At 37.1% G+C, this 27,428-nt stretch overlaps 1 protein-coding gene across 1 annotated transcript in view; it reads right to left on the bottom strand.

Moving 5' to 3' along the window:
• The window catches only part of ANGPT1 (angiopoietin 1), a 162,385-nt gene that overhangs the window by 7,494 nt on the left and 127,463 nt on the right, over positions 1-27,428 (bottom strand). Inside the window, exon 8 of the mRNA XM_050891999.1 lies at positions 3,177-3,307. Coding sequence (XP_050747956.1) covers positions 3,177-3,307 — 131 coding nt within the window. The remainder of the gene's footprint in view (positions 1-3,176; positions 3,308-27,428) is intronic.

The raw sequence follows: 27,428 nt of genomic DNA, 5'->3' as shown, positions 1-27,428 counted from the left end.
TCAGCTGACAGGTGGTATCCTGGCGGGATGCTCTAACTTGGCCTTGTGCCCACAAATCTGATCCAGAGACATTACGTGCTCTTCTATTGGAAATCTATCTGAAGTGCCTTGGACATCTACTCAGTGTTTCATTCTGGCGACAGTTTGTTACATTTTAAGTGCTGTTTCTTGCAAAAAGCTGTGTATGTAGCTCACTGGGGTACTTTTCAGAATAATGCTTGAAATGACATGAGGATGTAAGCTTTTGTTGAGTTTACTGGCCTGAGATGTTGTACCAGTTCTTAACAGATATTTTCATTATATAAAATTGTTTTATTATTTTGACAAATGTTAAGTTTAAATGAAGAAATTATTTGAATAAATATGCTTTGTCTCCCTTTAAAGTAAACCAAGCATGCTTAGTTTAAATTTTCCAAGGCACAAAAAAGCAGCTAAAACATTTAACTACCATGTAAAGTTTACAGGGGCTAAGAATCCAGCTCATGCATGTACTTTTGAAGCCATTCCCTAAGATCAACATTAAGATAGAGTCAAGCAGCATAGCATGGCTCTTGAAAGGACAAGAAACACACACACACAAAACTCTGTTGATGCTACTGTATTATTCTCCCAGTATTTAATTTCTTATTCTGGGGAAGAAGGAGGAGAGAAAGGAGGAGAGAGGATAATAGTTTTGATATAGACCAAATAAAACTGACAACTAGTAAGATCACAGAGAGAAATGTGTGTTTTCCTTACATTTTTATTTTCAGACTTGATTGTAACCATATCACAGTTTTGAGATTCAGCTTATCTCAGCCTTTATTCCTGACATAAATATATTCATTTCACCTCATAGAGATAACAGGCTCACCCAAACTGTCAAGATAGCTAGAAACCTGCCTGTAGATTTCATATCATTCATCATTAAAGAGCTCTCTGTGATGTTGCCAAAACTAACAGAGAGTCTGGTATCTTTTTGGGAAAAAAAGAGATTTTCCAAAACCTGTTATCATTGCTACTTTTCTTAATTAGTCTTTGTCTGTGGTACAAAACTGAAATCTAGTCATTAAACAAATGTTTTGGTATTTAATTCAATTTCTGATATTTCTCAAGGAATGAGAAAGTCATTTCAAGGAGCAAAGCATAGCAGAGTTTTTGAGGAGAACTCTAGTATGGATAAGGTCTTTCTCTTCTTGAAGAACTACAAATTACTCAGTGCCATACAGCCTGTCTCCAAAAGACTAGTACTCAGAGTCTAGCGCAAAAGACTAGACTCATCTGTCTCCAAAGCCTAGCTGCATCTCCTCTGCAGTGACTTGTTCTGTTTGTGGTTTCCTCAGCCTTTGGCAATTCTCCGCCTTCTTCTTTATTCCTTTCATTTGCTACCAGTATATTCCAATATGTGGTTTTCCTGTTGATTTACCGGACTGCTGCAGCAAAATATATGTGAATCTTGTGGAATGGTTGTTCAACAGCAGGCTGACCTTAGCGAGGCATTGATCTGCCATAGAAGTCAGGGCAGAAAAATAAAGCCCTCAGCTCCCAGAATTAGCTGTCTAAGAGCAGAGGTATTTCCAGGCAGCTTGGATACATGAATGAGTCTGCACTTCAGCACAGACACAACTCACATTTAGGAGCTTCTCACTAGACTCTGGCCTGCCCTGGAAGTAAGACACTTTAATTTAGCATGGTCTCTAAAGGGAAAGGTCAACAGTTTTAATTAAAATACTTGTTACCCATTATCTGTCTCCAGAACTACCTGGTTAGTTTCTTTTTTTATAGAAATGGAAAGGTAGTGTCTGATCACCTGTCTATTAGAAGAAGTTTTCCATGCTGACTTTTAATAAGATATCGCTAGAGGAAGTTAGGAAAGTTTGCAAAATCGGCTCCTCAAAGACTTTCCCAACTGGGTCATTTCCAATCGGCAAAAGAGAATGAGGAGCTAGGTTGTGCATTTGATACAAATTCCTGGTGATGGGAACCTATCTTCTGTTAGCAGATGATAGCTTTAGAGGCTCATATATGCCTGAATGTGGCCTGAGCTGGATTCAGTCAGAGTGCCAGTAACCACAAATAATATCAGTTTAACAGTCTGATCCAAAATACTGAATAATTTATATGCTATATAATTTTTTCCAGGAAAGTCAGAAATCACTGAGGGAGAGTCTCTGAAGAAGATCAGATGTGAAGATAAGGGCCTTTCTTGGTCATACAGTCAATGAAGCAAAGAATTCCAATTTAAGCTTTCTGCTTTAATGTGGTATCCTAGAGATAAAAATGAGCTTACCCATATAGGGACTAGGAAAAAGCATCATTTGCCAGAGAAAGTTTTCACTCTTGTGCAGAGCTTTAGGTGTCTGTATGGGGAGATAATCTCAGATATTCCTCCTCTGCATTGGAGGGAACAAATATCAGTCATATACACTATACTTACTGGCAGTCAGACTGACTTGGTGCTTTAAATTGTCCCAGTGTAACTTCTATGTGCTCTCCCCCACCTTGACTCTTCTTTCTTTCCTTCTGCAGCTTGACTCAGCTCACTAAGGATACTGTTTTAAATCTTCCAGACCGGCTAAGTGCCACAATTTGAACAGGGGTTGCAGGTCTAGTCTTTCACGGTTGAGTGAATTAGCCATTACATTAACTATGTCTGTATGTATATATGTATTATGCTCGTATAAGACAGAAAGCTGAATCATTATAATTATTTCAGTAACAGAATCACACCCCTAAGTGAAATAGATAATAAATTGCTAGTCCAGATTCTGATTGTTTTTAAACTTTACCTTGTATTATCTATTTCCCTGCATTTTCTCTCTTCTTTTTCTGGCTGATTCTCCCGCTTCTCACAAAGTTCTTTTCCCCTTCTTCATCTCTTAGCTTCTCTCTTACTTTGCCTTTCTTGCCTCAAGAGTAACACTAACTTATGCTTTCCCCCTTGACATTGTTGTAACATCTTCAGTGCAGAAGTATACTGACTGCATCTCTGAATAATCCCTTCCCTGTTGATAGAAATCATGAGGTATTGGCACTACCACAATATATATACAGAAAAGAGTAGGAGTAATAATAATAAAAGGAATCTTCACACGGTACTTACACATCCATGAATGCAACTTCATCCATGGTTGCTTTAGGAAAACAGAGTAGATTCCTATCAATGTACCACATATTTTCAGAGTTGTTGTACTCACCTCCAGTCAACATGAGAGCACATTTACACATGCAGTTGTCATTGTCAGCATCTTTTGTACTGAATTCAGCACCATGTAAGATCAGGCTACTCTGTTTTCCAGCTGTTCCACTGTGGCCTTTTAAATAAAGCCTGAAACAGCAAGAGAAGACAATCAGTGTCACCAAAAAGAAAAATAAAAGATCCAGATCTCTTTCCACATCAGGTTTGCCCTGTATGAAGTGCACTCAGAAAATTCAGAAATGTCTTGTGTTTTGGCTCAATCTCTTTGTTGTTTCAGGTGTAAAATTGGGACATCCAGGGTTTTTCAATATATCTGTAGAAGCACATTGTCCCTGCCTCAGAGCAGAACTGAGCACAAGGAGTCTGCACTGGAAAATGCAACAAAGTGGAGGGAGTCAGAGGCAGAAAAGAGAATGAGGAGAAGTGCCCAGAGATCTGGAATACATTGACAGAATAATTGAGTATTTTAGTAGCTGGTCTCTTTACCGTGGCACAGAAACAGCACTCCCAGTTAACAGCAGCCACGTTATTAATCCCTGGGCTTGAAAGAGGATTTCAGCAGTTTCAGAATTTTTAACTCCAGAGTTACAGCACAAGCCAGCAACCCAGTTCTGCCAAAGCTGTCTCTGAGTGATGAATGGAGAATAACGTAGAGTTCAAGCCACAGAAGTATTCATGATTTGCAAAGTTAAATATCCCTTTTCTTAAGGAGCCTTGTCAACTGGTTGAAACCACAACCATAAGCTAGGAGCCTGAGCCCAGCTCCAGCAAGTAACAGAGCGTTTGTGGTGCTCAGTGCTGTAATGCCCAAAGCCAAGCATGCCAGCTGCAGGGATGCTGAACGGAGTTCCTCTGTCCCAGCAAGGAAACATTGGAGACCTGGGCACGTCTGACCTGAGTTCAGAATTGCAGGGACATGCACAAGAAAATGCTGAAGAGAGGAGAGGAGAGAAGAGGAGAGGAGAGGAGAGAAGAGGAGAGAAGAGGAGAGAAGAGGAGAGAAGAGGAGAGGAGAAGGTTGCACAGAACGGTTTTCCTTGCCTCTGCTTAAGCATCTCTGCAAGACAGACATCACTGGGAGATGGATGCTCACAGCAAAAACTACTTCCTGTACATAGCTACCTACATCAGACATCTGACCAGTACATTCTTGTTTTCTTCACAAAACATTGCTGGAAGAGAAAGGTATCCTTTGCCGTAATAGCTTCATATGCAGGAGGGAGGACACAGGATCTCAGTGTCTACTGGAGAAATATGAAGCCATAATCCTTACATCCCAGGAGCAAGCCCTAGCCATTGGAGCAAGAGAGAGGGGAAGGAGCATCCCTCACCTGTCTCACTGAAGCTCCACAGGGCTAACCAAGAATATGATTTGGTATCTAGTGGGATAGACTTTTCCACTGAAGAGAAGGTGAGAAATATCAGTTCTGTTTCTTCTAGGGTTATTGAAGATGGGCAAGTATATCTTTTAAATATCAAACGCAAAATGCATAAGGAGCCATGGGAGCAGAAGCAGGACTTAAGTATGTAAAGCAAGAGAGATGCCTTTTTCTCTCTGGGATTTACAGCTGGGAGTGCTATCCTAGAAAATGCCTTCCCAACTTCTCCCACAAACACAGTGAACAAGGAGAGCATTTATGAGTCACTGATTGTTGTCGTTGCCTCTTAGATTGTTGTTGTATTTTTATCCAATATCTTTGGATAAATAAAAAAGTAAATGCCTTTACCAGTGTCATTCCTCCATTTGTTTAGATGGAAGACAGATACTTTGCTGCAAAGTGGTCCCAGTGTTAACAGCAGGAGTAGAGAGCATCCCTAACCCATTCTAGCCTGTACAGTAGTAGTTAAACCATTGGCATTTTTCTGAGATGAAGAGGACAGTCTGTCCCCCAGATTGAGATTTAAACAAAACCCAGTTCTCCCACGGAACTTTGGGTTTGGAGCTCTGCTTATGAGGGGGAGGAGAAGGGGCACATAGGCACCATATGGCAGCTTTCCTTAATCAAGTACATGGCTGCTGATTTTTTTTTTTTTTTTTTTAATGCATCTTTGGGTGGATATTAGATCCAAACAAAGCCAATCTGATTAAACTTGTCATGGAAGCTCTTTACAGAAAAGCCTCTTCCGGATATGCCAGTGAGGTTACTAAGCCCCGTCAAGATGTGAAGGCACAGAAGCAGCACTTGGGGCTCTAGAGAGTCTGAGATTCATACTGTCAGACTGACTTAAACGTCACCTAATTTTCAGTGAAATTCTTCCTGTATGTCCTTTCTCCGTTTTTAAAAATGGAGACAATAGATGCTAAGCATGAACATGTTAAAATAAAAATTTATTAAGAAAAGAGAATGGTCAGAGCTATCCTTCTAAAGTAGTTACACTGCCTACCTTCATTTGATTTTAATGTTGCATGTCACCTGATCTGAGCCTGATGATTAAATACCTTCGGACTTAATCCTTAGAGTAAATTTTATATCGAGAGAAGTACACACGCATACACGTATAAAATTTCTTGGATTAAATATAAATACCATGGAAAGTCAAATACCTTTGGATAGCACAAAAATGGATAAGGCAAAGTGTGAGTCTCAATAAAAGATCATGAAGATTCTTAGAAATTTAACAAGGAACAACCTAGGAACAAGAATCCAGGAAGGTCATTGCCTTATGCTATTGTCCAATCACAGTGGCAATTAGCCCATAATTACCATGTTACTCTATCAAAAGATGCTTGTTTTAGACAAGATTACTCTAAGATCTGTCTTTGCTCATGTTCACTTCTTTGTTCCATACGAACGAAAGGCTGGAATTGATCCCATTTTCATTCATTGGACTTTTGCCTTGTTTTGCAAGCTGTGCCTAATTTTTTGCAGAACAAAATAAACTTCCCTGAGGTTGTGTTGATAGAAAAATTACTTTGTCACATGATCTCTACAATCTGATTTTAAACGGCCATACATCCTCACTATATCAGCAACACCAAAGCTCACAGAAGTCTCATAAAGTCAATATAGAAAGCAAATGCTGTTTACTTAAATCAGAAAGACAATGCTAGCCAGCTCTTTTTATTAACAATCAACATTATAAAACCCACTTAGTCCAATAAAAAAATTCATATAATGTAAGAAAACAATAAAGAAATGAATAATACTTGGTGTGCAATGTTTTCCCCAAAGGGGTAGGGCATTAGGATTATTTACAAGCTCTTACTCTTGCCCTGATATTTTATAAACATTCCACTCAGCACAGATTTAGATCTTGCCAGTTATGTTTGACTTTCCCTCAACACCATTTGTCTAGTAGGTCTCCAGTGACTTTAAAAAGATAAAGCTTAGCTTAGCTCTAAACTCTAGTAGATTTACCATATTGCAGCAGCGTACAGATGAACCATAGGGTGAAACAGTAATTCTCCTGCTTTGGGCCTTTCTCCCTGAATTGGCATTGCCAGACATTGGGAGTAAATGATACTGCAAAGCTGGCACTGCTTTAGGCCAAAATCAGGTGTCGATCAAAAACCAAAATCAGTCCTGAAGCAGTCAGTTCTTTGTCTGAGCTTCAGTTCAAGCTATATGGGTCCAAACTAGCCTGACCTGAGATAGCAAGTCTACATAGCACGAGGGCAACTGGTGAGTCTGCTAGCTCCCAGGCAGCAGTAGGTATCTTACCACTTAGACTTAGTTAATTTTTTAGTATTCTCAGATTCAGATTGATAGGATTGAACCTTTAAAATAAACTCTGAATAACTACCAGGACATAATTTCCCTCCCTTAGAAAAGATGGCAATTCAGGGTAGAGTTCCTTTTGGTTGTTCTTGAAGGAGACAAAGGAAAGGAAGTTAAAAATAAAAAGCAACTCATTCCAGTCAGAAGGCAAGGAGCAATTTCAGGACTACATTTCCAGTCTTCTCACTTGTTCACAGCAGGAAAATTCTGAAGATCAAGGAAAGCAGTGGAAACACTGCTCAGATTTACAAATTAGGCGGGAAAAGCAAATTCATGCTCAAATAAGCAAGAACAAGAAGTCTATTTTGTCTGTATACAGTGGAATTAAAATAGCAACAAATAAGCATTAGCAAGTAAATCATGAGTAAGTATGAGTAAGAGAAATACTGCATGTGTGTATTAATTTTTAGGACTTCTGATGACATTTTTCTGAAATTCTAAAATCACTGTGAGGAACATAGCAGCTGATAGCATTCATTTGGAGACTAGTAGCTTTCCTAGTTGATGTACTTAAGAAGAAACAGCACATTTAAAAAAAAATTGCAACTGTTACCTCTTATCTAGCATGACCATTAGAAATTCCCTCTGAATTTTTTCCATGTGATATAACAATGGCAGTTTGGGATCTATACATGTAGATGGTGAGGAAGAACTCTCTTAAGCATGTTTTGCTTTTCACCATTCCTACTGTGTGACACAACTTGACTATCCGCAGTCCCTTGAAACCAAAGCAAGGTATATTGTGTGGAAATAATAGTTCCAAAAATATTACATAAAAAACTGCAGGGCAGCCTGAAAAGCCATTTCAAATTTACACCAGAAATTTTTCCTTTTGAAGTGATTAAATCACCTGGAATTCTTCTTTCAAATATATACAGCTTAGCTGTGTTCACACCATGTTTGATGAGTTCAACAGATGAACCTGGGATAATTCCAAATAAATTACAAAAACATCTGTATAATTCTGCTACATGCAGTTGTGAAGATTGCAACGTACAGAATGAGATATTAAAAAATCTAAGAAATAAATGCAATCATAAATCCATGTGAAAAAGTTGTGTGCTAAATATTATTAAAAGCGTAGGAAATAGTTTCTACTTCACTGCTTGCATATAAAGCACCTGACCTTAGAATTTCTATTTATGTATTTATTTTTACTAGAACTAGTGAGTGGTCTGTAGGACTTCCAGAATTTAATGTTAGCTACTTCTTTCTCTAATTTTTTTCTGCTAGAGTCATTAGAGATCACTCAGTCCTTCATTTAAAGAAGTGAGTAATGCATACTTTGTCTGTAAATAAGAAAAAAATATACTAGCTTACTGCAAACATTAACAACCACTATTAAGAGATGTAGAGTACCATCTTAACTACCTCAGTGTGCGTGGTCTTAAGTATTCTAATGAGTTAAGATGAGATCGAATTTCATCATTGCCACAGTACTAAAAATTTTAGCACAAATCTCCATGACTGGAATTCATAAACATGAGTAATGGCCTAAGATTCTTAACCATTAAATAGAGAGAAACAGGAGTCTTGAAGTAGGATTTAAAAGATTTAGCACGATGAATGGAGAGGGACACATCAAAGCTTGCCTTTGGAAAATACTGTAGAAGGATGCCTCCAAATTCCCACCTCCCTTTTGTCTCTCTCTGCAGGCTAAAATATCTCTCTCTGCCGCCTGCTCATTCTGCATGGCTGGCAGGAAGGAATCCCAAATTCTGATCCCTCCTCAAAGGAGGGGTTGTTAATTTTGATGGAAAGGGTCATTGAATAAAATGGATGCATGGGGATCAGAATCCTCTACCCAGAATTTCCTATTCTGAGCCCTCTCCTCACTGGGTTTCCATTTTTTCCTAACTTCAATAGGAGCGAAGGGCACCTACATCTCAGCCCTTCTTCTAACGCGATGGCCACCACTGACACCTGGTGTGTGGGAATACATCTACACAGATAAGTGTAGACAAATATAAGCTCACACTGACTGTCCTCCATGTTAGGTATGTGAAAGGCATCTTTGTTTTTAAAACCCATATGACTGCCATTATTTTGTCCTCTAGTTTTGAAATGTCTGAGATTGAGGAAGGATTTAACTTGCATCTTCCATCTAGTTCACACTTCCATCTAAAGTTTAGATAACTTCAGTTTGTGAAATGAAACCCATTCCTAAAGATGTTGAATTTGGTAGAGTTTTATGAATTGCTGTGCTAGTCAACTAAATTCCATTTATAACGATATTTAGGTGATTAAGTCCCTTTGTGAACCAAAGCCCACTGGCCTGCAACCATTTAGGAGGACCTGGTAAGAGATTATCCTCAGGTTACTCTTTTGATTCTAGACATTAATTGTAACAATACTAAGTAAAAAACAAAACTCCCCCAAAAAACATAAAACACCCTTAAAACCAGATGGCAGCTTTATTTTAAGTTCAGATTTTTTTCTCAAAAATGCTTTGATTAATTATTTGGGGATCGCAAATCATTTATTTATCAATGAATAAAATATAATGTCTACTGAAGTAATATTAAATGTTGTTGGCTCCTTGTAAAGTTTCCCAATGTGCCTTTTCCTGAACATATTACAAAATTGCATGAAGTGTCCCAAGAGTAACAGTTGTCCCTGAATAGCAGAAGCACCTCTGTAATAAAGACATCTTCCAAATATTTAATGATAGATAATGTGTTGTGAACAGGAGACAAAATCTAAAGAATCACTAGAGAAAAACTGCTGTTGCTGAGGTTGAAGCTAAAATGTCTGCCAGAATCCTGTTAAACATGGAACTAAATATAATCTGGGAAGCCTAACCCTGGTATTCAACTTTTTCATCATTTAATACTCCCACTAAAGGACAAAAAGAAACATCCCTTGTGTGTGCTAATTTGTAAATTCAGTGGAAAGACCATCTCTTTGTTGGAGATAGAGCATGAGCCATCTGTGGTGATCAGGGAGATACCTGTGAGTTTGAACTGTTCTGGGTTGCAGAATAGAAGGCATCATAGTTGGTGCTTTTGTCCAGCTTACAGCTAGATTGCCTGGTCACCCATTTGCATCCTTTTTCTTTGTTAGGAAATAAAGCTTCTTCTTAAACATAACATACTTTTTCAGGGAAAAATGTTTAATTTAGGTTTTATTAGGGCAGTGCATACTCTCCTTATGAAAACAAACAAAATTAAACCAAACCCCAATATTTCATCATAAATCAAGATTGATTAACTAACAAGAACTTAACACCAGATGAGGTAAGTAATCATTAGAAGTAAATTAAAAGCCACTCTGAAAGAAAGGAAAATACTTTGGAGAAATCAAAGAAACTAGATAGGGTGGAAGATGACAAATACTTAGTCACCACTACTCTCACAAAATTTTGAGCTGTTGCTAACCCATCTATCCAAGTTGCAAGAACAATTCACCACCTTTATCACTACCTGTCCTTGAAGGACTGACCTAAAAGTACCAAACAGAAGAAGAAAGGGAATGTCACAGTTGGTGTCTGACTGGAGAAAACAAGCAGTATTAACCGTAAAAATCTAAGAGTAGTAAATTTTTCCCACTCCTAACTTTAGTCCAAACTTGAGAAACAGTGTATGTGGTAAATTCATGGACTCTTTATTTAACTTTATTGTATTCCTAATGGAGTTTGTAACTCTGCAAATAGTAGGCATGATGGTTCTGCAAACTGTCGAAAACCTGAATAATTCAGTAAGTAGCTCTGACAACTTGAACAAATTTTTAATTTGGCCCTTAATATTCTTGCTGCCAGCACATGAAAATAATTTCCTCCCACAATTCCTTAAGAAAAGTGTAAGACAAGATGACCTCTCTATTTCTCCACTGCTGCTCTGTAGCAATGACTTACTGCTGTAATTATTAAGTTTGACATTACTGTAACTCCTTGCCCATTCTCCTGTTGAGACAAGTGAAATGTGCCAGCCAACAAAATATTAATTCAATATATCCAGAGTAAGAACACATATCTTCCAATTTTAAAGATAAAATGGTAAAATAAAATACAACAATAAATGGATATGATCAGTTTTCCTTTAGAATTCTTCCAGTACAGCCCGTCTACGGGACAACGAACCCTACACAGTAGAGAGATCCTTCTCTGGGACTGCACACTGTTAACAGAAAAGCTTGTTTTCTCTCTGAAGAGCTTGTGCTAATTTTAGCTTGTGTTTGAACCACACACACCTGACAGGGCAAAGGAGAAAAATATGTTTATTCTGGACAGTGAACAAGCAAACATAACCTACTCATGAATAAGAAACACAGCTACACATTACAGCAAACTATACAATGGTCTAGTGAGCCTTGCTGTTGTACTGAATGTGAATTTATACAAATAATATACCAAATTTGCTTTTTCTATATTAAATTTCTTTAATAATTGACTAAAGAGCTGTACTTATTGGGAATAGGTATACTGAGCAAGGGTAATTAAAAGACATCCAGATTTACTGCCAGACAAATTTTTCGTACCAAAAGGCAAATGGCCTGTCATACTGCTGTATGCAGACAAATGGTGCTTTGTCACAGCACCACTAAAAATGTTTAAAAATATGTTTATTCTGGACAGTGAACAAGCAAACATATGTTTCTACTACTTGAAATACATGCTACAGAAGCCACAGAAACAGTCACTGTGGCAGCGTGAGCTGCTAGGTTTGCAGCTGATGTCAGTAACATAGTGGTGATGGAGAGGAAACATACGGCAACACTGGTATTTACTGCTAACAGGGACAGAAACATATTTAAAGGCTACTATCACAAGGATGTGTTGAACAGAATTCCCGCTAATCTTTCACCAAACACAGCACAGAAGAGATACATTAATCTGATACTACTGTTTTCTGTTAAAACTTTTTTTCAACACAATACTTATTAAAACAAAATCGCCCACCAATTTTTTTTTTCTCATGGAAATCTAAAATGAAACTTTCAGTTATTAGATTTATTACTTTTTTTATTAATGGAAAGTTAAAATCTTTCTACAGAAAAAAAAAATGTCTCACTCTCCCACCAGCTATATAAATGCTAAGATTTCCTGTTGCTACAGAAATGACCACTTTTGTCCTGATTCATGGCTGCATAATATATAATATGTTAATTTAGAAAGTATAGGGTCCATACTAATTTCAAACTTGAAATAACTAGAGATGATCAATGTTTTAGACAGACATATAGACATTGAACATATACTAAGATGATAATGCAAATTTTTGATAGCATTGAAGATAGATGAACTTCTTAAGAAATAAAATACAAAATTAGAACTTATCTGAACATTTGTCCAGGACACAGGCAAAGCCAAGGTTAAAGAAATTTGGTTAAATTAAAATGTAACTTAAAATGTAAAAACATTTTTCTCCCTACTCAACTACACTTCCTGGGTTTGGCTGAAGCCAACAGTAGAAATGCCAAAATTGATTCTCAAGAGATTTTTCAGCACAAAAATACAGGGACCATCCAGAGAAACTCGTATTTTAAAAGTTTCTAAGGTTTATGTAAGTAATCAGACCTTCTGCTGCTTATCTTTACTGAATTGCTGAACCTTGTGATGTTTGTGTATTTTTATTTAAGGATCTGTTTTACAGCCATTGAAGCTAGTGGAAAAGTTCAGTGAACATTGGTTTGAAATATCATTTATCTGCAAATTGATTAATCATGTTTGAAAATCCAGTAAAAGAGACCCACAGAACTCCAGTAAAATTTAAACTTAATAGTTCTTCCAAAATATGCTTGAAGTTCCAAAAGTCTCATAGTTTGTTGAAATCCATGCAGATATATTGTAACAGTGGATTTCATAAATCTATGCTTTAGTTGTACTGAGGGTGACATTAATTACCCACTGTCATCCACATAGGTTGTACATTATCCTAATTAACTGTTTTAGATAAAATAGAAATGGAAAACTTCATGCATCAGCATGCTGTTAGTGCTAACTTTTACGCTGATAACTACTGTAGAGATACTAGCTTCTTGTTACCCTGTAGTGTCATTGACAAATATCTTTTACAGGCCACAGTAAAATATTTATCACACATTTTACTTAATTGAAAGTAATTAATCATAAGTAACTGTAAAAGTTACAAATAACATAGATAGACCTATGTTAAAAATTTATATAAATCTTAATGAGATATGTTGGTGTTTGGAAATTAATGTGTTTAAACAGTATATAATCAATGTGGTTGGGGGGGATGTTAGGGTTTCGATATGGGTTTGGGGGGGGTTGGTTTTTTTCCTTCGTAAAGAGTGTGCTGGAATTATAGCTGAAATTAGCTATAGTTGTGCCATAAGAAGATTAAGTACTACAAGTCCATCTCTGCTGTTGAATTATCCTAATTAAAACTTTGTTATGTTATATAGTTTGCAATTAGAAGAAATCTGTGAAGATGTCGTTTAAACGTGTCATTTCTTTTCCATTTACAGAGATGCAAAAAAAAATAGAGCTAATTACATTTTCTTTTTTCCCCAGTATTTGCCTGAAGCTATGACATCAGTAAAACCTATTTAAGGATGCCTGCTATTGAATCATAAATATCTTTTTACAAAATAGAGTTTAAAAGTCCTAAACCCCTAACATTTTCAGAAAAAAATGCAATTGCGCCTAGCAATTACATATTCTCACTATTTTCAGATTCACTGGAATAACAAACTACTACGCTTATTACAAGAAAATTCAGAGGTTTATTCATATGTAAGCTTTTTCTCATTAGAAAGTCACTGTCACTGAACTGGATGAGTTTTGTACATGCCTAATTCTTGAGGTTCTGTAGATTGTATGTGTATTTTATTTTTTAAATTAACAAAGAACATAAGTAACTTTCTAAGTGGAGACAGCTTTTTATTTTACCTGGATACTGGACTCTCACTGTTTTCTTAATTATGGAGGTTCAATCAAATGTTTGTACAGCTTAGCAGAAAACTGCAGTCTACCTGAAAAAAGTCACTATCCCAAGGATTTGGACTACCTTTCAGAGCAGAAATTGATGTGATATTTTAATTGACATTGGCCCCTTCCTTAATATTAGACTGTTTCTCTAAAGTTCCATAGTCATGATAACATCTCAGGTCACAAATCAGGCAGTGAGATAACTAACCCTTAAGCAGGCCTGCCCTGCGGGGAAAACAGATCAGGAGTAGTATATAGTACCACAAACTATTCAGTTTGCTATGAGAGCAAGTGGCAAGAATTAGATAAGAGAGGAGCAGAAAAATAAGGGAAAAAAAAAGGACTAGCACTGAGACAATGTCTTCAGATTCCAAAGATTTTGCATGAACCAAAATGGGACAATGTCCTCAAAATAACCTGTTCCAAAAATGTCACTGAGGCTGAAGTACCTCCTATAAGGAGACGGCTCTTGTGATTCACTTTATGGACACATTTACACTTCTACACAGTGAAAGTAAAACGTTGTCATTCTGTTCAAGAATCATGCCTGCTTCACACAGGCCTACATTGCTTGAAGTTGTGTGTAATGGCTAAGGCTGTTGGCTAAAAAAGCAATGAGAGGCACACTAGCTCACAGAATTCCTGACTTGAAATATGAGTACTGAACTTTCTTTTTTTTTTTCTCAAATTGAATGTTGAATGAGGTGTAACCTGTAATCACTATTAAGAAATTATTTAAATACTGAATTGGACATAACATCTAGATTGAATAACCTTTTTCCCCATGTTTCCACTGGCACAATAGTTAATTGAAACTGTGTAACATATCTTTAAAATGTCTAAAGTTTTTTTTTCTCCTTGTGAAGAGTTTGAAAGTAAGGAAATGAATCATTATTGATAGAAGTGGACATAGTCTGCAATTAATTTTTCATCAGGTTTTTTTGATTGTTTATACTTTATTCTGTACTAGAAGTGCAATCTTCTTTTACAATTGTGCTCCTTTGGGCATTTACAGATTCTGGTTTTGAATTTTTTCCAGTGTTAATGACCTAATGACCCTCTCAAATCATACTACAGCATTGCTATAATGTGGCTGGAATGGAATGAGTTTGCAGCTGCCAACAGACTACAATTTAAAAAAATAACTTAATGAATAACACATTAAAATAAATATTTTGGGTTCTGCATGAGATTTTCAAGATTTATGATGGGATTCATGTCAAGAGATGTGTGCTTCCCGCTGGGTGAATCCCAGAGGAAAATGCAGGGATGTTTTGGGGGGATATTATTTTCAAAGCAAAATGTTAATCAGGATTTCCATTCACTTACCTATGTTTGAACTTGTTCAGTCCTGATGAATAAGCCAGTTCACAATTTATGAATTTCTACTAATTAGATTAATGTCAGACTGATGACATCAGAAAACAGTAAGGGATGTTGAAGAATCACTTTGTGGAGACGACAGGAAATGCAATCATTTCCAAATACAGAAACAATATAAGGTGGTATTAATGGCAACGTAATTGCCATGATCTCTTTCTGACCATAATTTTTTTTTTTTTTTTTTTTTTACATTTTGATGTCATCTTAAAGAGTGTGCAATGGTAATGAAACAAGAGTGACTTGACCTTCAGTGAGAGCTCTGGTGGCCCTGCCTCAGCAAAGTACTTAGTATGTGCTTAAAATAAAAAGAAATTGCCTAAGTGCAGTGCTGAATGAGGGCCTAAGTACACGTCCAAAAAAATTTGAAAAATGAGAGGAGGGGAAAGAGAAGAAGAAAAAGGTGGGGAAGAGAAAGGAAAGGCTTCTCTTATTCATATAGTAGCATTCACATCAGCTATATGACAATTAGTTTTTTAATTAAAGGTTTACGATATTGAAAACAGGATGTAGATCGAAAATACTTATGTACTCAAAGCATGTCCCATCTCCAGCCTAAATAATATGCAACAGATCTGGCTTGATCCCTTTACTCATTAGTGGCTGTATTGTACACCATGTTACACTCATCCTCTGGCCTTTATCTCCATTATCATACAAAGGTTAGGCTTTCATTTTAAGGGCAAATATCTAGGAAAAGGTAACAAATTTTAAAAGTAGCTGATGCACAGAGAGTTTCTGTGAAATGTTTATAGTTATTTGAAAAATAAATATTGGCTTCACTGTTTGCTTGGTTTTCCTAATGCAAAATTAAGTTTAAAAAATGCCAAAATGAGTTATGTGGCACTAAGACCTCTGTAGAAAAATATAAACAGACTGTTAAAACATATTTCAACTCCCTTGGCGTCATTTGTGGCCGATAAACAGTCATATATGAGTGAAAGGTTCACTGACTGTCACCCATTTATGATCCAAGTTCTTTGCTGGTGCCACACTGACCAGGCTAACAGGGATCAGCATGTCTTACATGCTTTTTTCCCCTTAAAAACCCAGGTCATGACCTTACAAGAGCTGTGATTCACAATAATGACTTCTTTGGTTCAAATTGCATTGAGATTGGTACAAAGAGGTTTTACTTCAGTACAACTGAATTATAATGCTAAATAAAAGAAAACAGAACACAAATGGTGCACGTGCACTTGGGTCAAGTGTGGTGAGCTGTTCCAGCACTGATTTAAAATTGAAAATACATCAGCCTCTAGTATCTGATGAAACAGAAGACTGGAGACTAGACTCTGTATGGCATCAGGCTCTTATGTGTCTTTTTCTAATTAGGCTTCCATTGTTAATGAGTACCTCCTTCCTCCATGATAATAAAGAAGGTTTATTTAAACTTTGCAGACCAACCAAACAATAAAAAGTACACTGCATCAGATACCACAATACTTCTGTGCTCTGATGTTCAAAGTTGTCATCTGTTTGTAGATTTATGTAAATTAGTAGCTCTTTAGACCTGGTGTATTCCTCTGCTTTGTACTCTAACTCATCCGCTGCATTGCTGCTGTGGACCAAATAATGAATAATACCACTTTTTATTACCATTACTTTAGAGAGAGACACAGCAAAATCAAATATGTTTCCATTTGGTAGGGAAAAAACGCAAAACACAACAACAAAACAACAACAAACTCTTAAAGATTGATGCAATGAATGACTCTGGAAAAATCTAGGATGATCCCTTTCCCAAATTCTCTCCAAGTCTTACAGATACACTTGGCTTTTTGACTCATGAAAGAAGTGAACTCACAGAAAGCATCACACCACTTTGCTGGTATTATCCTGACAATACAGTGAATCAGTGCAGAAAGTGTTCTCAGAATCAGGCTCTAGAAACACTTGCCAGTAGAGCTGTTAATGATAAAAGCGGGAAAAAAAACCCTGGAGTTGTTTGGCTGGGCAGTTGGTAGCAGACTTCAGAGACTTTGACCACGAACTTACTAGATTAAATAAGGGTCTTTAAGAATTTCTGTATGTTTTTTTGCAGGCAGATGAAAGCTTGCTCTGTCAGGTCTCTGAGCAGACATGAGCTCATTCTGCCCACACTCCATCCTGGCTGGAAGCTGTACTGTCGCAATAAGCACGACACTGAGCCTACTCAAGGGCAGGATATATTAGCTTGGGCTCAATGCCACATTGACAGGTCTACCAAGCTTCCATTTAGCTCAGAGAGTGGGCCGAGAGTCAATAGCTATGTGGGCACAGACAGTGCACATCTCTTTGTTAGAAACTGTACAGAGGGGGCTTCCAGGTCCCTTTTTTCTTTGCTTCTGCATTGTGGAGAATTTAAGTTTGAATTTTTGGCTAATGATGAAAATTGTGGGCATTTTGGAAAACTTTCCAAGCGGCATTATTTTTTTATCTGGAGCTATTGTCACTAATGCTAAATAAATTCGTCATAATCTTGTAAACACTTAGTGGTCAAGTTCACTCTGATGGAGATCTTGGTCACCCACAGGAAGAATATAATTTTTCTAGTTGAAATCAGAGACATATCTCATTCTTTGTATCCACATTTCAACCTTTTCTGGACTGGTATTTGGAAGTGTCAGTTTCTTCAGTTTTGATCAAGGTTATGACAAGAATAATGTCCAGGTTAAATATTTTGAGCTGGGCCTGAATTTGGATCCTGAAAATGTACTCCACTTCCCAACATTCACAGATAATAGTGAGGAGGATGATACAATCATGGAATCTGCATTAAAGAAACTATTCTAATACAGAGATATTTTGTAATCCTGAATTTTACCAAGATATTTTTTTCTTATTCTGCATTTTACATTTGCATTAGTCTCTCACAGTCCTTTACTGTTTGCACCCTTAAACTTATAGATTCATTGTACTGCAATCCTAAATCATCAACGTATCAGTGATTAGCAAACATTAATGAAAGTCTAAATTTCACACTATGATGCTGTATCCATCTGTAACTTTTGACATGTCCTTACATGTATCCCTTACACTTCATACACAAATTTTCACTATGCTAATCTACATTCTGATAATCATTGAGTTGTAGAGAGTTTTAACACTTATGGGTTTATACAAGAATTAAGTAAATTTAAGCAGTGAAAAAGTGACAACAAGAATACTCAACTGCTGATTAAGAAAATTATTGTAACCTTTTAAATTAGTTATTGTGTTATTCAGTTTTCTTATAGAAATAGAGCCAAATATCACATCACTTATGTCCCTGTGGTGTATAGCCTGAATTTAAATGCCATCTGATCTTGGAGATGTCTGGATATCCTACACACAATAGTTTTGATATAAAAAAATTCCTCATGGGTGGCAAATATGCAGAAGTGTCTCAGCCTCACAAGGTTCTTTTATTCAGGAACAGTTTCATGTCAAAGCCCAGCAGAGACAAAGAAACGATGTTACTGGTTTCTATACTAGAATCTACACTAATACAATCATCAGTAGGTTTAAGCTCTTTGTAATTGCTTTGACAGAATTAAATTAAAGAAACTTAGCTCTTCTTGGTGTTGTTACTGGCAAAAGCGGGAGCTCTTACCTTGGAGACAGTGAGGTCCATTCACACCAGGATTTTATAAGCTTTGTTAAAATGCTTGTTTGACATTCTTTCTTAATACAAATGTGTAGAGGTGGTATAAAGCAACAGAGGCTTAAAAGAGAGCAACACTGTGCAAGAAGAATAACAATATAGATTACTCATAAAGATAATACCAACAAGACGAGAGTAGTCATTTTACATTGGAGAACCAAAAAATGGCCATTACCTTATAAAAGCCTGTGTAACTCTCTCTTAGGTGCCCGGTCATGCTCTGCTTGTCCCTGATAGATGAGGAATAGCTAGTGAAATCTCCACTGAGCTACAATACATAACAAGTGAGATCACTACCGAGTTTCCATAGATGTTTTTTCTGCCAATACTTACATGCATTAAAGAGTTCTCTTGGATTTGTGTGCCTGTGCAGTAGCCCTCAGCAGGGATTTCACTATACTGTTCTTGCTTTGCATGACATTTTTCTCACACAAGTCTACTAAAATTTTTTTCTGTAGAGATCCTCACCAGGTAATAAGTAGTTGAGCTACCAGCGGTTGTTACTCTCCACTTTTCATGTAACTACTTACTGATCTGAATGGTTACCCACCATGTAGGAGTTGTGTTTTCTTTTCACTCAGGAAAAGAAAGGTTTAAAACCACAAAGCTTCCCTCACAACGGTGCCATAACCAGCAACATGTGTCCTACTGCAAAAAATTGTTTAAGATTCACTGAGCCTTAGAGAGAATACAAGTGTAAGTCTGTAGCAGAATTGCTTGTATAGTGTTCAGATTTCAAGGATAGTCCTCACTGCTTCATAACATATTTGCATCATTTAATCAAAGCCTATTTAATTCAAAATGAGACATAATACATGGAGCAGGGAACATAATCTTAGAATTCCCTTTCCCACCTCATTGACAAATGACCCAGTATGCACTCATTCACTAAGCAGTGAATTATCCCCTGCACAGGATCAGAGCTTCATCGACGAGCTTGTTTCCCTGCTGCACGGATTGCTGCTTTCTCTTGGGAAGCAATAACTATGGTCTGGAACCCTTCTGGCAAATGAATGCATTAACCCAGGGTCTTTTATTTCTTTCCTGAGTAAGACAGGACATTGTCTCCTACCTTCAGGCTGTGGGCTGTGAACCGTCAGTGGATATAAATGGATGCCTTGCTATTTTCAGAATTTCCTAATGGCTAACTCTAGGCAGCTCTCTGCTCTGCATGTTGCCTGATTTGGCTTCTGTCTAAGGAGCTTATCTCTCCCCAGGCATGCACAGAGAATCGAGTGTCTCAGCTAGGGTCCTGGAGTCTGTTCCTAGGGCCCAGCAGCTTTAACGCTAGCACTGAAAATCTTTATCTCACTTACCTGTAGGAAACCATGTCTGATTTGTGAATAAGCACTTAAATTCATTAAATCCAGGATGATGCTTAAATCTAATATATTGTTATAAACCATTTTTTTTCTTGCCTCAAGTAATCAGTAGCTTGAATTGATGTGTTTATTTTATTGTAGATAAGCTTTATGGGAAAATAAGATACTTTTGTTCTTACTCATATATTTTTCTTTTCTTAAAAAATGAATCTAGGAGCCTCGAGGAGGAGATAATGACATGCCCACTATGTCCCATAGCGATAGCTGTAGTGGAACATATTGGAAAACAAGCTTCTCTCCAGCTATGTGGTTGAAAAGCCCTGATACACCAAAAGAAAGAAAAGTTTCTAGAAACACAAAAGCACAATCAAACTTAATTATTGAAAGTTTCTTATCAATAGCCTATCAAAAACCCCTGGAAGGTAGTTTCTGCAGGCACATGAAAATGAATGTATGGAGAAGAGTTATCCGGTTCTGGTGAAGGAAATATATCAATCTGGAGAAGGCAATTGGAAATTAACCAGTTGAGGGAAAAAGATAGAGAAAAGCAAGACTGAAGACAGCAACAATTGAGAGATGGCTTGAAAGATCTAATAATGAAAATAAACTAATAGATATCTACCTTTTATTGATGAATAAATGGATACAGAAAAATGGTTAGGTCATTGTTATATCAGACATATTCTGAGTAACTCACACTGGAGGCTTTGCTTTCCTCCAGAAAGCAAGGCTGCTGTACAACCAACAATGTATACCTTGTAAATCTTGTATACCAGTACTTTTCTAAAATCTCAGCTAAAGAATATCCCAGAGTTTATGGCACACCTCTGTTGGTTTCCCTCCATATCCTAGATATTGCTGCATTAAAGAGCTCTAGCGTTATTTGTGACCAAAATAAAACACAAAAAGAAATGTTAGGGGCATTTAAAGGTGTTTTTTAACAGATACTGTTTGATAAATTGTATCATTTCTGGGCTGACCTTGAATATATGAATTGGCATTTGACTTTCTAAAAAAGAGATTCCCATATCGCCTGAAATACAGTTCACACTTTTGATCATTTGATTTAGAAAGGTGAGGAGGTTTGTGCTCTTCAAAGTATATTACTGTAACTGAGTATGTAGATACTCTTTATCAAAAGGACCTGAAGACTAATAGCAGAATTCATTTTACATGGAACTCTTTAAGGCTAAAAAGGCTAATGATGAAAACTGCAAACACCTAACTCTTTCAGAGGAAATAATACATCTTCTGTGTATGGAATTATTTGTGCCATGACACCTATAATGAACCACGTAATACCATTCCAAATTAAATTTCTCATTTTTAAAGATATTTACATTATAAGCTAAGAAAAGTAGTCATCAATGGCTTTCTGTCATGTGAAAGAGGTCAGTAAACTATGTTAGTACAAGATCTCATTGGTAGTTCTGTAACAATTTGTAGCTCTTGGAAAATCAATTATTATACTTCATATGGACAGATGTAGTTTGGTATTGAATGTCTGTTATAGCTGGGTCTGGTACAGCTGTGCTTTCATGGCTGCAGCCTGTGCTCTTTCTTGACCCAAACATGGCAGACAGTCACTAGATTTTGCAGAGCTGCCAGTTACGAAGTTTCAGGGGGATGACAAAGAGTTACATACCATTTCATGGAGGGCCTATTTTGCTAAAGTGAACCCGTTTTCTTGCTTCTTGAAGGGAATAAAAGCGAAAAATGCTTTGGTGCTGGCAACCGCCCCCCTGTTCCCCAGCCAACTTCCCACCAAAATGGGCGTGTGGTGGGGGAAAGTGCTCCACTACTCCCTAATCCACTGTCCAACAGAGCTCCCTCCTCTCCCCCTCAGGAGCTGCACATTATCCCTCTTCTGTCCATTCCCATCATTCTTTCTCAATATTCACTTCTCCTCTACTCAGTTGCTCCTTTACAGTATTCAGTATATATGCATTCTCATTATATTCCATAACACAGAAGAAGAAAACCTCTTTTCCTGCTTCAGGATAGTCACGGCTGTTTTATAGTGAACTACAAATAAGCTTTATGTAGTTAGAGATGGGAAATGATCAGCTGTGGATGGATAGTATACATAGGGATTTATGTGGATTAAGTTAAATTTTGTTATTCATGAACTCCACAAGTGTATTTGCATCAACTTTCAGTTAGTCAGAGAAAATGTTATATTTCATTTCTGCTTACATTTGGAGATAGTGCATGGACTGCCAGTGAGCTTTAGTCACTGATATAATATAGCAACACTGGCCTGGTTCCAGAAAGACCTCTGGTTAATGGGCATCAGATTGAATCCCTGCACTTCCAGTATTTAAACTTCATGGAATATTATTGGACTGCCAGTGTTCTTAAATAGAATAAAGTTATTTCAGCCACATATTTATATATACATAGAGACATTAAATCTTTTTTCCATATTATCCATTTTATATCATTGTTTGGTGAAAAAATATTAAATATATTTTCAAATCACGGAAAGTATGCATACCACAGATATCATTCTGTCTGTTAATAGGATTTTGCATGGATATTTCCTCTGAAGTAGACTTGCAAATTGAATTTCAAGCTTCCAAAGAAAAGTGAATTACTATGGGTTTAAATTTTTGCACCATGTCTCTTTTTTGAGTTATTCTGTAGTCTTCATATTTGGCAAGAAAAGTACTGGGGTCTGGGCACAGGACTGGATCTCAGAGGATCTGTGTTTATTTTCTTGCTTTGCTACAAATTTCCTATGCGTCCTCCACTGTACTTTTTCTTCCCCATCTGAGAATGGTCCCTTTGAAGGTTTACTGTGATACAAATAACACAGAGGAAGCTAAGCAGATGGCTCAGAAAAACTTACACGTCAAGCTGATTCCCTGTTATACCTAAACTACTAAAGTGACACAAGAAGAAAGTATGTATGTTACTTACAACAAATATATCACTGAAAAGCCTGGCTAATAACAAAAAAACACACAAATATTTAAAAATGAGGGTTTGTACAGTGAGGAAAGTGAAAATGGCCTGTTAATGTCCTGCTGCTGAAACAGCAATAGTCTGTGGAATATAATATTAAATTAAAGATACACAAAACCAGCTGTCACCATAAAAGTCACACTCTCAAATAATACTTCCTTTTACCTATTACAGCATTTTCATTGGTACAATTTAAAAGACTGTACAAAAAATTTTTTTCTCTACTTTACAGAAAGAAAAGTGCGACATTTTTGTAACAAATTCCAGCATTAGTTCAACAATTGTGATTAAATAAATCAATAGCCTCCACTTTGAAAAAATCAAAGATTAACATTACATCAAGGCCTCTGGCTCCAGGCTACCTACCTAGTTTGCCTAAGAAAACAGAGAGAAATAATACTATTGCTGAAACTAAATATACAAACTCTTAAACAAACAAGAGCTAAAAAGTCCAATACTCTGGGGAGACTTTATTGTGGCCTTTCAATACCTAAAGGGGGCCTATAAGAAAGATGGGAACAAAATTTTTAGTAGGGCCTGTTGTGATAGGGCAAGGCGTAATGGTTTTAAACTAAAAGAGGGTACATTTAGACTAGATATAGGGATGAATTTTTTTACAGTGAGGGTGGTGAAACGCTGGAACAGGTTGCCCAGGGGGGTGGTAGATGCCCCATCCCTGGAAACATTCAAGGTCAGGTTGGACGGGGCTCTGAGCAACCTGATCTAGTTGAAGATGTCCCTGCTCATTGCAGGGGGGGTTGGACTAGATGACCCTTAAAGGTCCTTTCCAACCCAAAATATTCTATGATTCTATGATTCTATGATTCTACCTAGTGAACTAAAAACTCACTGCTACCAGGTCTCATAAAGTCTAACAATTGTTAGTTTACATTCAACAACTGGTCTGGTTTCCCAAAGTAAAGCCTGGAGAGAAACAGTATTTTGGAGATCTTGGAAACTGTGCCACCTAGATTTGTATGAATCACAGGACTGTGTCAGTGGTTTGAAGTGATTTGAATCATTTCAGTGACTTTCCCTCCTGTTTGCAACAAATCCCATCAACTTCTTGCCTCTGAGGACCCATACATCTGATTCTTCCCTACATAACTGATATTCTCCTGTCAACTTGTGTCTTGCTTGTTCCACTAATAATGTATCTATGATCCCTTTCATTTTCTCATAAGATTTCCTAGTCTCTTTATCATGCTGGTTCCAATATAAAGACTGTTCTCCTTAATTTTAACTATCAAAGGTCAGCCATCACCTTAAGTACAGGATTCACTCACAGAAGTTAGGATGCTTTCTGTCCATCATCAGTGTTCACCTATACCTACAGCAATCCCAAAGTCTTGCTCACCTCAGCAGCACTGCCTCATCATTTAATCATATTCCTCCATGGATAGGGCCAAAGGTAGTGAGTCATTGCAGTAATGGAAAGCTTTTCTAAATAAAAGAATGACTAAATACTGGAATATATTGTCATAGGGAGATGAAGGTATATTCAACCTCTCTAAGGGTTCTGAGGTACAAATAGCTCAGCCAATTAAAAATTGTATTTCCCCTATTCTCCATCCCATGCCTCGCTTGGAAGTGCTGCTCCTGTATCATGAGTAGCAAAACCAGATGTGCGTGCAGGCTGAAATTACTGCTGTTCAAGATCCAGCGTCAGTATATCTGCTTTCATTAAGTAATATGTGGGATTATGAATTGTGGTGCCTGAAATCCCAACAAGTGGTTACTTTTCCTCTTTAATTCTGGAGGGTCTGAGGACACAGGTCAGAGCAGCAGTGTGTCATATCTGTACAGCTAAGAACAGCAGACAATGTCAACAGACTATCAAGAGTGTGCTAGGTAGAGTCTGCACAGGAAAACAGGAGATGCTGTGTGTCTTCTGGGAGTCTCTTTCAACTTATGTTTTTATAGCTCTATGAATAATTCCTTTGACTTAAACTAGGAAACACTGCACTAAATGGGGCTTGCAAGATCTGACTCTTCTTACTCTATGGAGATTTTACTTCCCACAGTGTAAAACTTGCAAAAAGACTGGCAGAGATAGTTTTCATCATATTTACAGACAGCTCTCTGTGTAATCATTTTGTGTAGATAAGAAGCCTAAGGATGTTCTAAAGGAAATTAATCACTTAGATACTTCCATGCTATTGAAGGTTTCACATGTGGTGCAACATTGATTTTCCTGTTTCAGTTATCATTTATCACTATACATTTACTGCTTCAGTATCCACCTTCTCATCTCAACTTTCTTCTATGCAGTCATCATCTGGGATAAATAGGTTTTATTCTGCATTCCCAGAAACCCTTTTGGAGCTGTCTCATTTTGAAAGAGAAACAAGTATATTTTTAACATACATATGTTCAGCATTACTCTTTTTAATCATAGATTCTTTAGGCTAGTAAAAAGTAGTAAAGAGAATACAAACAGCCCAGAGAAAAAACAGAACCCTTCTGAAATCACCAATTGGGAATTATCCAGACTGAATCGAACTTTGCATAATGTTGGGGCTGGATTTTGGAAAAACAGCATGAAAATGATTTTCCATATTTTCTCAGACACATTTTATCACTTCATGGTATTTGTTTTCTTTTTTTTTTAATTTACTATATTCAGATGTGACACCTGGAACCTTAATTTTTTTTTCGCGTCTTCCAAATGTACAAGGTACTGCCATAGCATAAATGAAAGATGTTCCACTTCTTGAGCTTTTCCTTTCAGTTCAATACCCTTTCTCTATTTCAGATCTCCTTGATCTACTGCCCAGATCAGCTTGGAAACTTATCTCTTTACTGATTATTATTTCTTAGTGAACTTGTATTATTTGAAACTAATGTAGAGTGCAGCTAGCCTACAATTACTTATTTTTGCAAACAGTGTTGAAGAAGCAACATTTAATGTGGGTCATTAGCAGAAAATCCTAACAGCTTCCAAAATAACAGAGTACTTTGTTTGTTTGGCAAAATTATTTCAAACGAACAGCAACTAAAGTTTTCAAAAGGTATGCTGTTCTGTGTTTGAGGTCTTGAAAGCAACCATGGCAAATGCCTAACAATTGTGAAGGAAAGGCACTGAAGCAGGAGGTTGGGAACGGTGGTTTTCAACTTCAGAGGAATCATTTAAATTCTTAATGGCAGCTCCTCAGATAAAGAGAAAACAGCATTCTCTGAAGGGTGGCCGGCTGTTTAGGACTCAATAATCAGGCTTTTATTTGGCCTGCCTTCTGGAGTTGCTTCTACCACAGATAGTGATGCTGGCAAGCAAAATAAAGAGTTTTTATGTCATAGGATGCATTCTTGTAAAAATTTCTAAAAAAGCCGAACATAATTCTGGTTTGCAAAATGTCTGTTGGACATATATCTGTCTGGACTAGGCACTAGTGCATTTGTCAAGCATCAAAAACAATTTAGATTTGCATGTGGCTTATACTTCAATATTTCCAGAACTGTCACCATATTACTCAGTTATTTTCTCTAAATATTCAGATATGTTTGAGTAAAGATAATTGAGGAATCAATCTGAAACCCAAAGGGCCAACAGAGATGGACAGAGCCTTTTTACCTCTTCACGTTTCCCTCTCTGTTCATTCGAGAATAATGTAAATGGAACTGATTCCCCTTTCCCTAGACAGAGGAACTTCAGTTGTACCGTAAAGAGGCCACACAGACGGCATGAGTAGAGCTCATTCTGGCCTTTAATCGGACTATGGAGTAGGACACAGGAACCAAAGCGGCAGTTATTAGTCCCAGGTCAAATTCCTTCTGATTTTTGTGGAAAAGTGACTTGAACGTGGATAGCAGAATTTATCCCTGTTATGCAACTTTATAATTTTTGAGGCCTGTACACCTTTTCTGATTTAATTTCTACACTTTTGAAATACATCTCTTTTGTTTTTCTTGTTCATCAAGAAGAATTTTCATGGATCAGTTTTCACAATTGTTTCCGTGTTCAGAAAATATGGTTTATATTGCCAAAAGATCTCCCTTTCTTCTAATGAAAGTGGGTTTACTTTCCTTTCCTAAATATTTCCCTGTTCATATAGACATCATGGAGACCTAAGCTGATTCAGGATGATTTTCCAGGGCTACTCTGCTGTCCATCAACATATTAAACCTAATCTATTTAAGAAATCTCCAAGTGCCTGTGTTATCAGCCAAAGCAGAGAAGTAAATCCTATGCCCAAGTCCTTTAAAGGCTCTTTCTTTGAGGCAAAGTTTATTACAGATGACAAAGAACATATCAAAATTTGAATAAAGTTTAAATCTTGGGCTAGGGCTTGCTTTGGCCTTCAAAGTTAGGGGCACACCACTATTCATGTCTGTATGGCTAGACTTT

This window comes from Gymnogyps californianus, chromosome 2, assembly GCF_018139145.2.
Source record: "Gymnogyps californianus isolate 813 chromosome 2, ASM1813914v2, whole genome shotgun sequence".
Classification (NCBI taxonomy): Eukaryota; Metazoa; Chordata; class Aves; order Accipitriformes; family Cathartidae; genus Gymnogyps; species Gymnogyps californianus.
The sequence above is the reverse complement of the archived record's forward strand: the minus strand, read 5'-3'. Positions and strand labels throughout refer to the sequence as shown.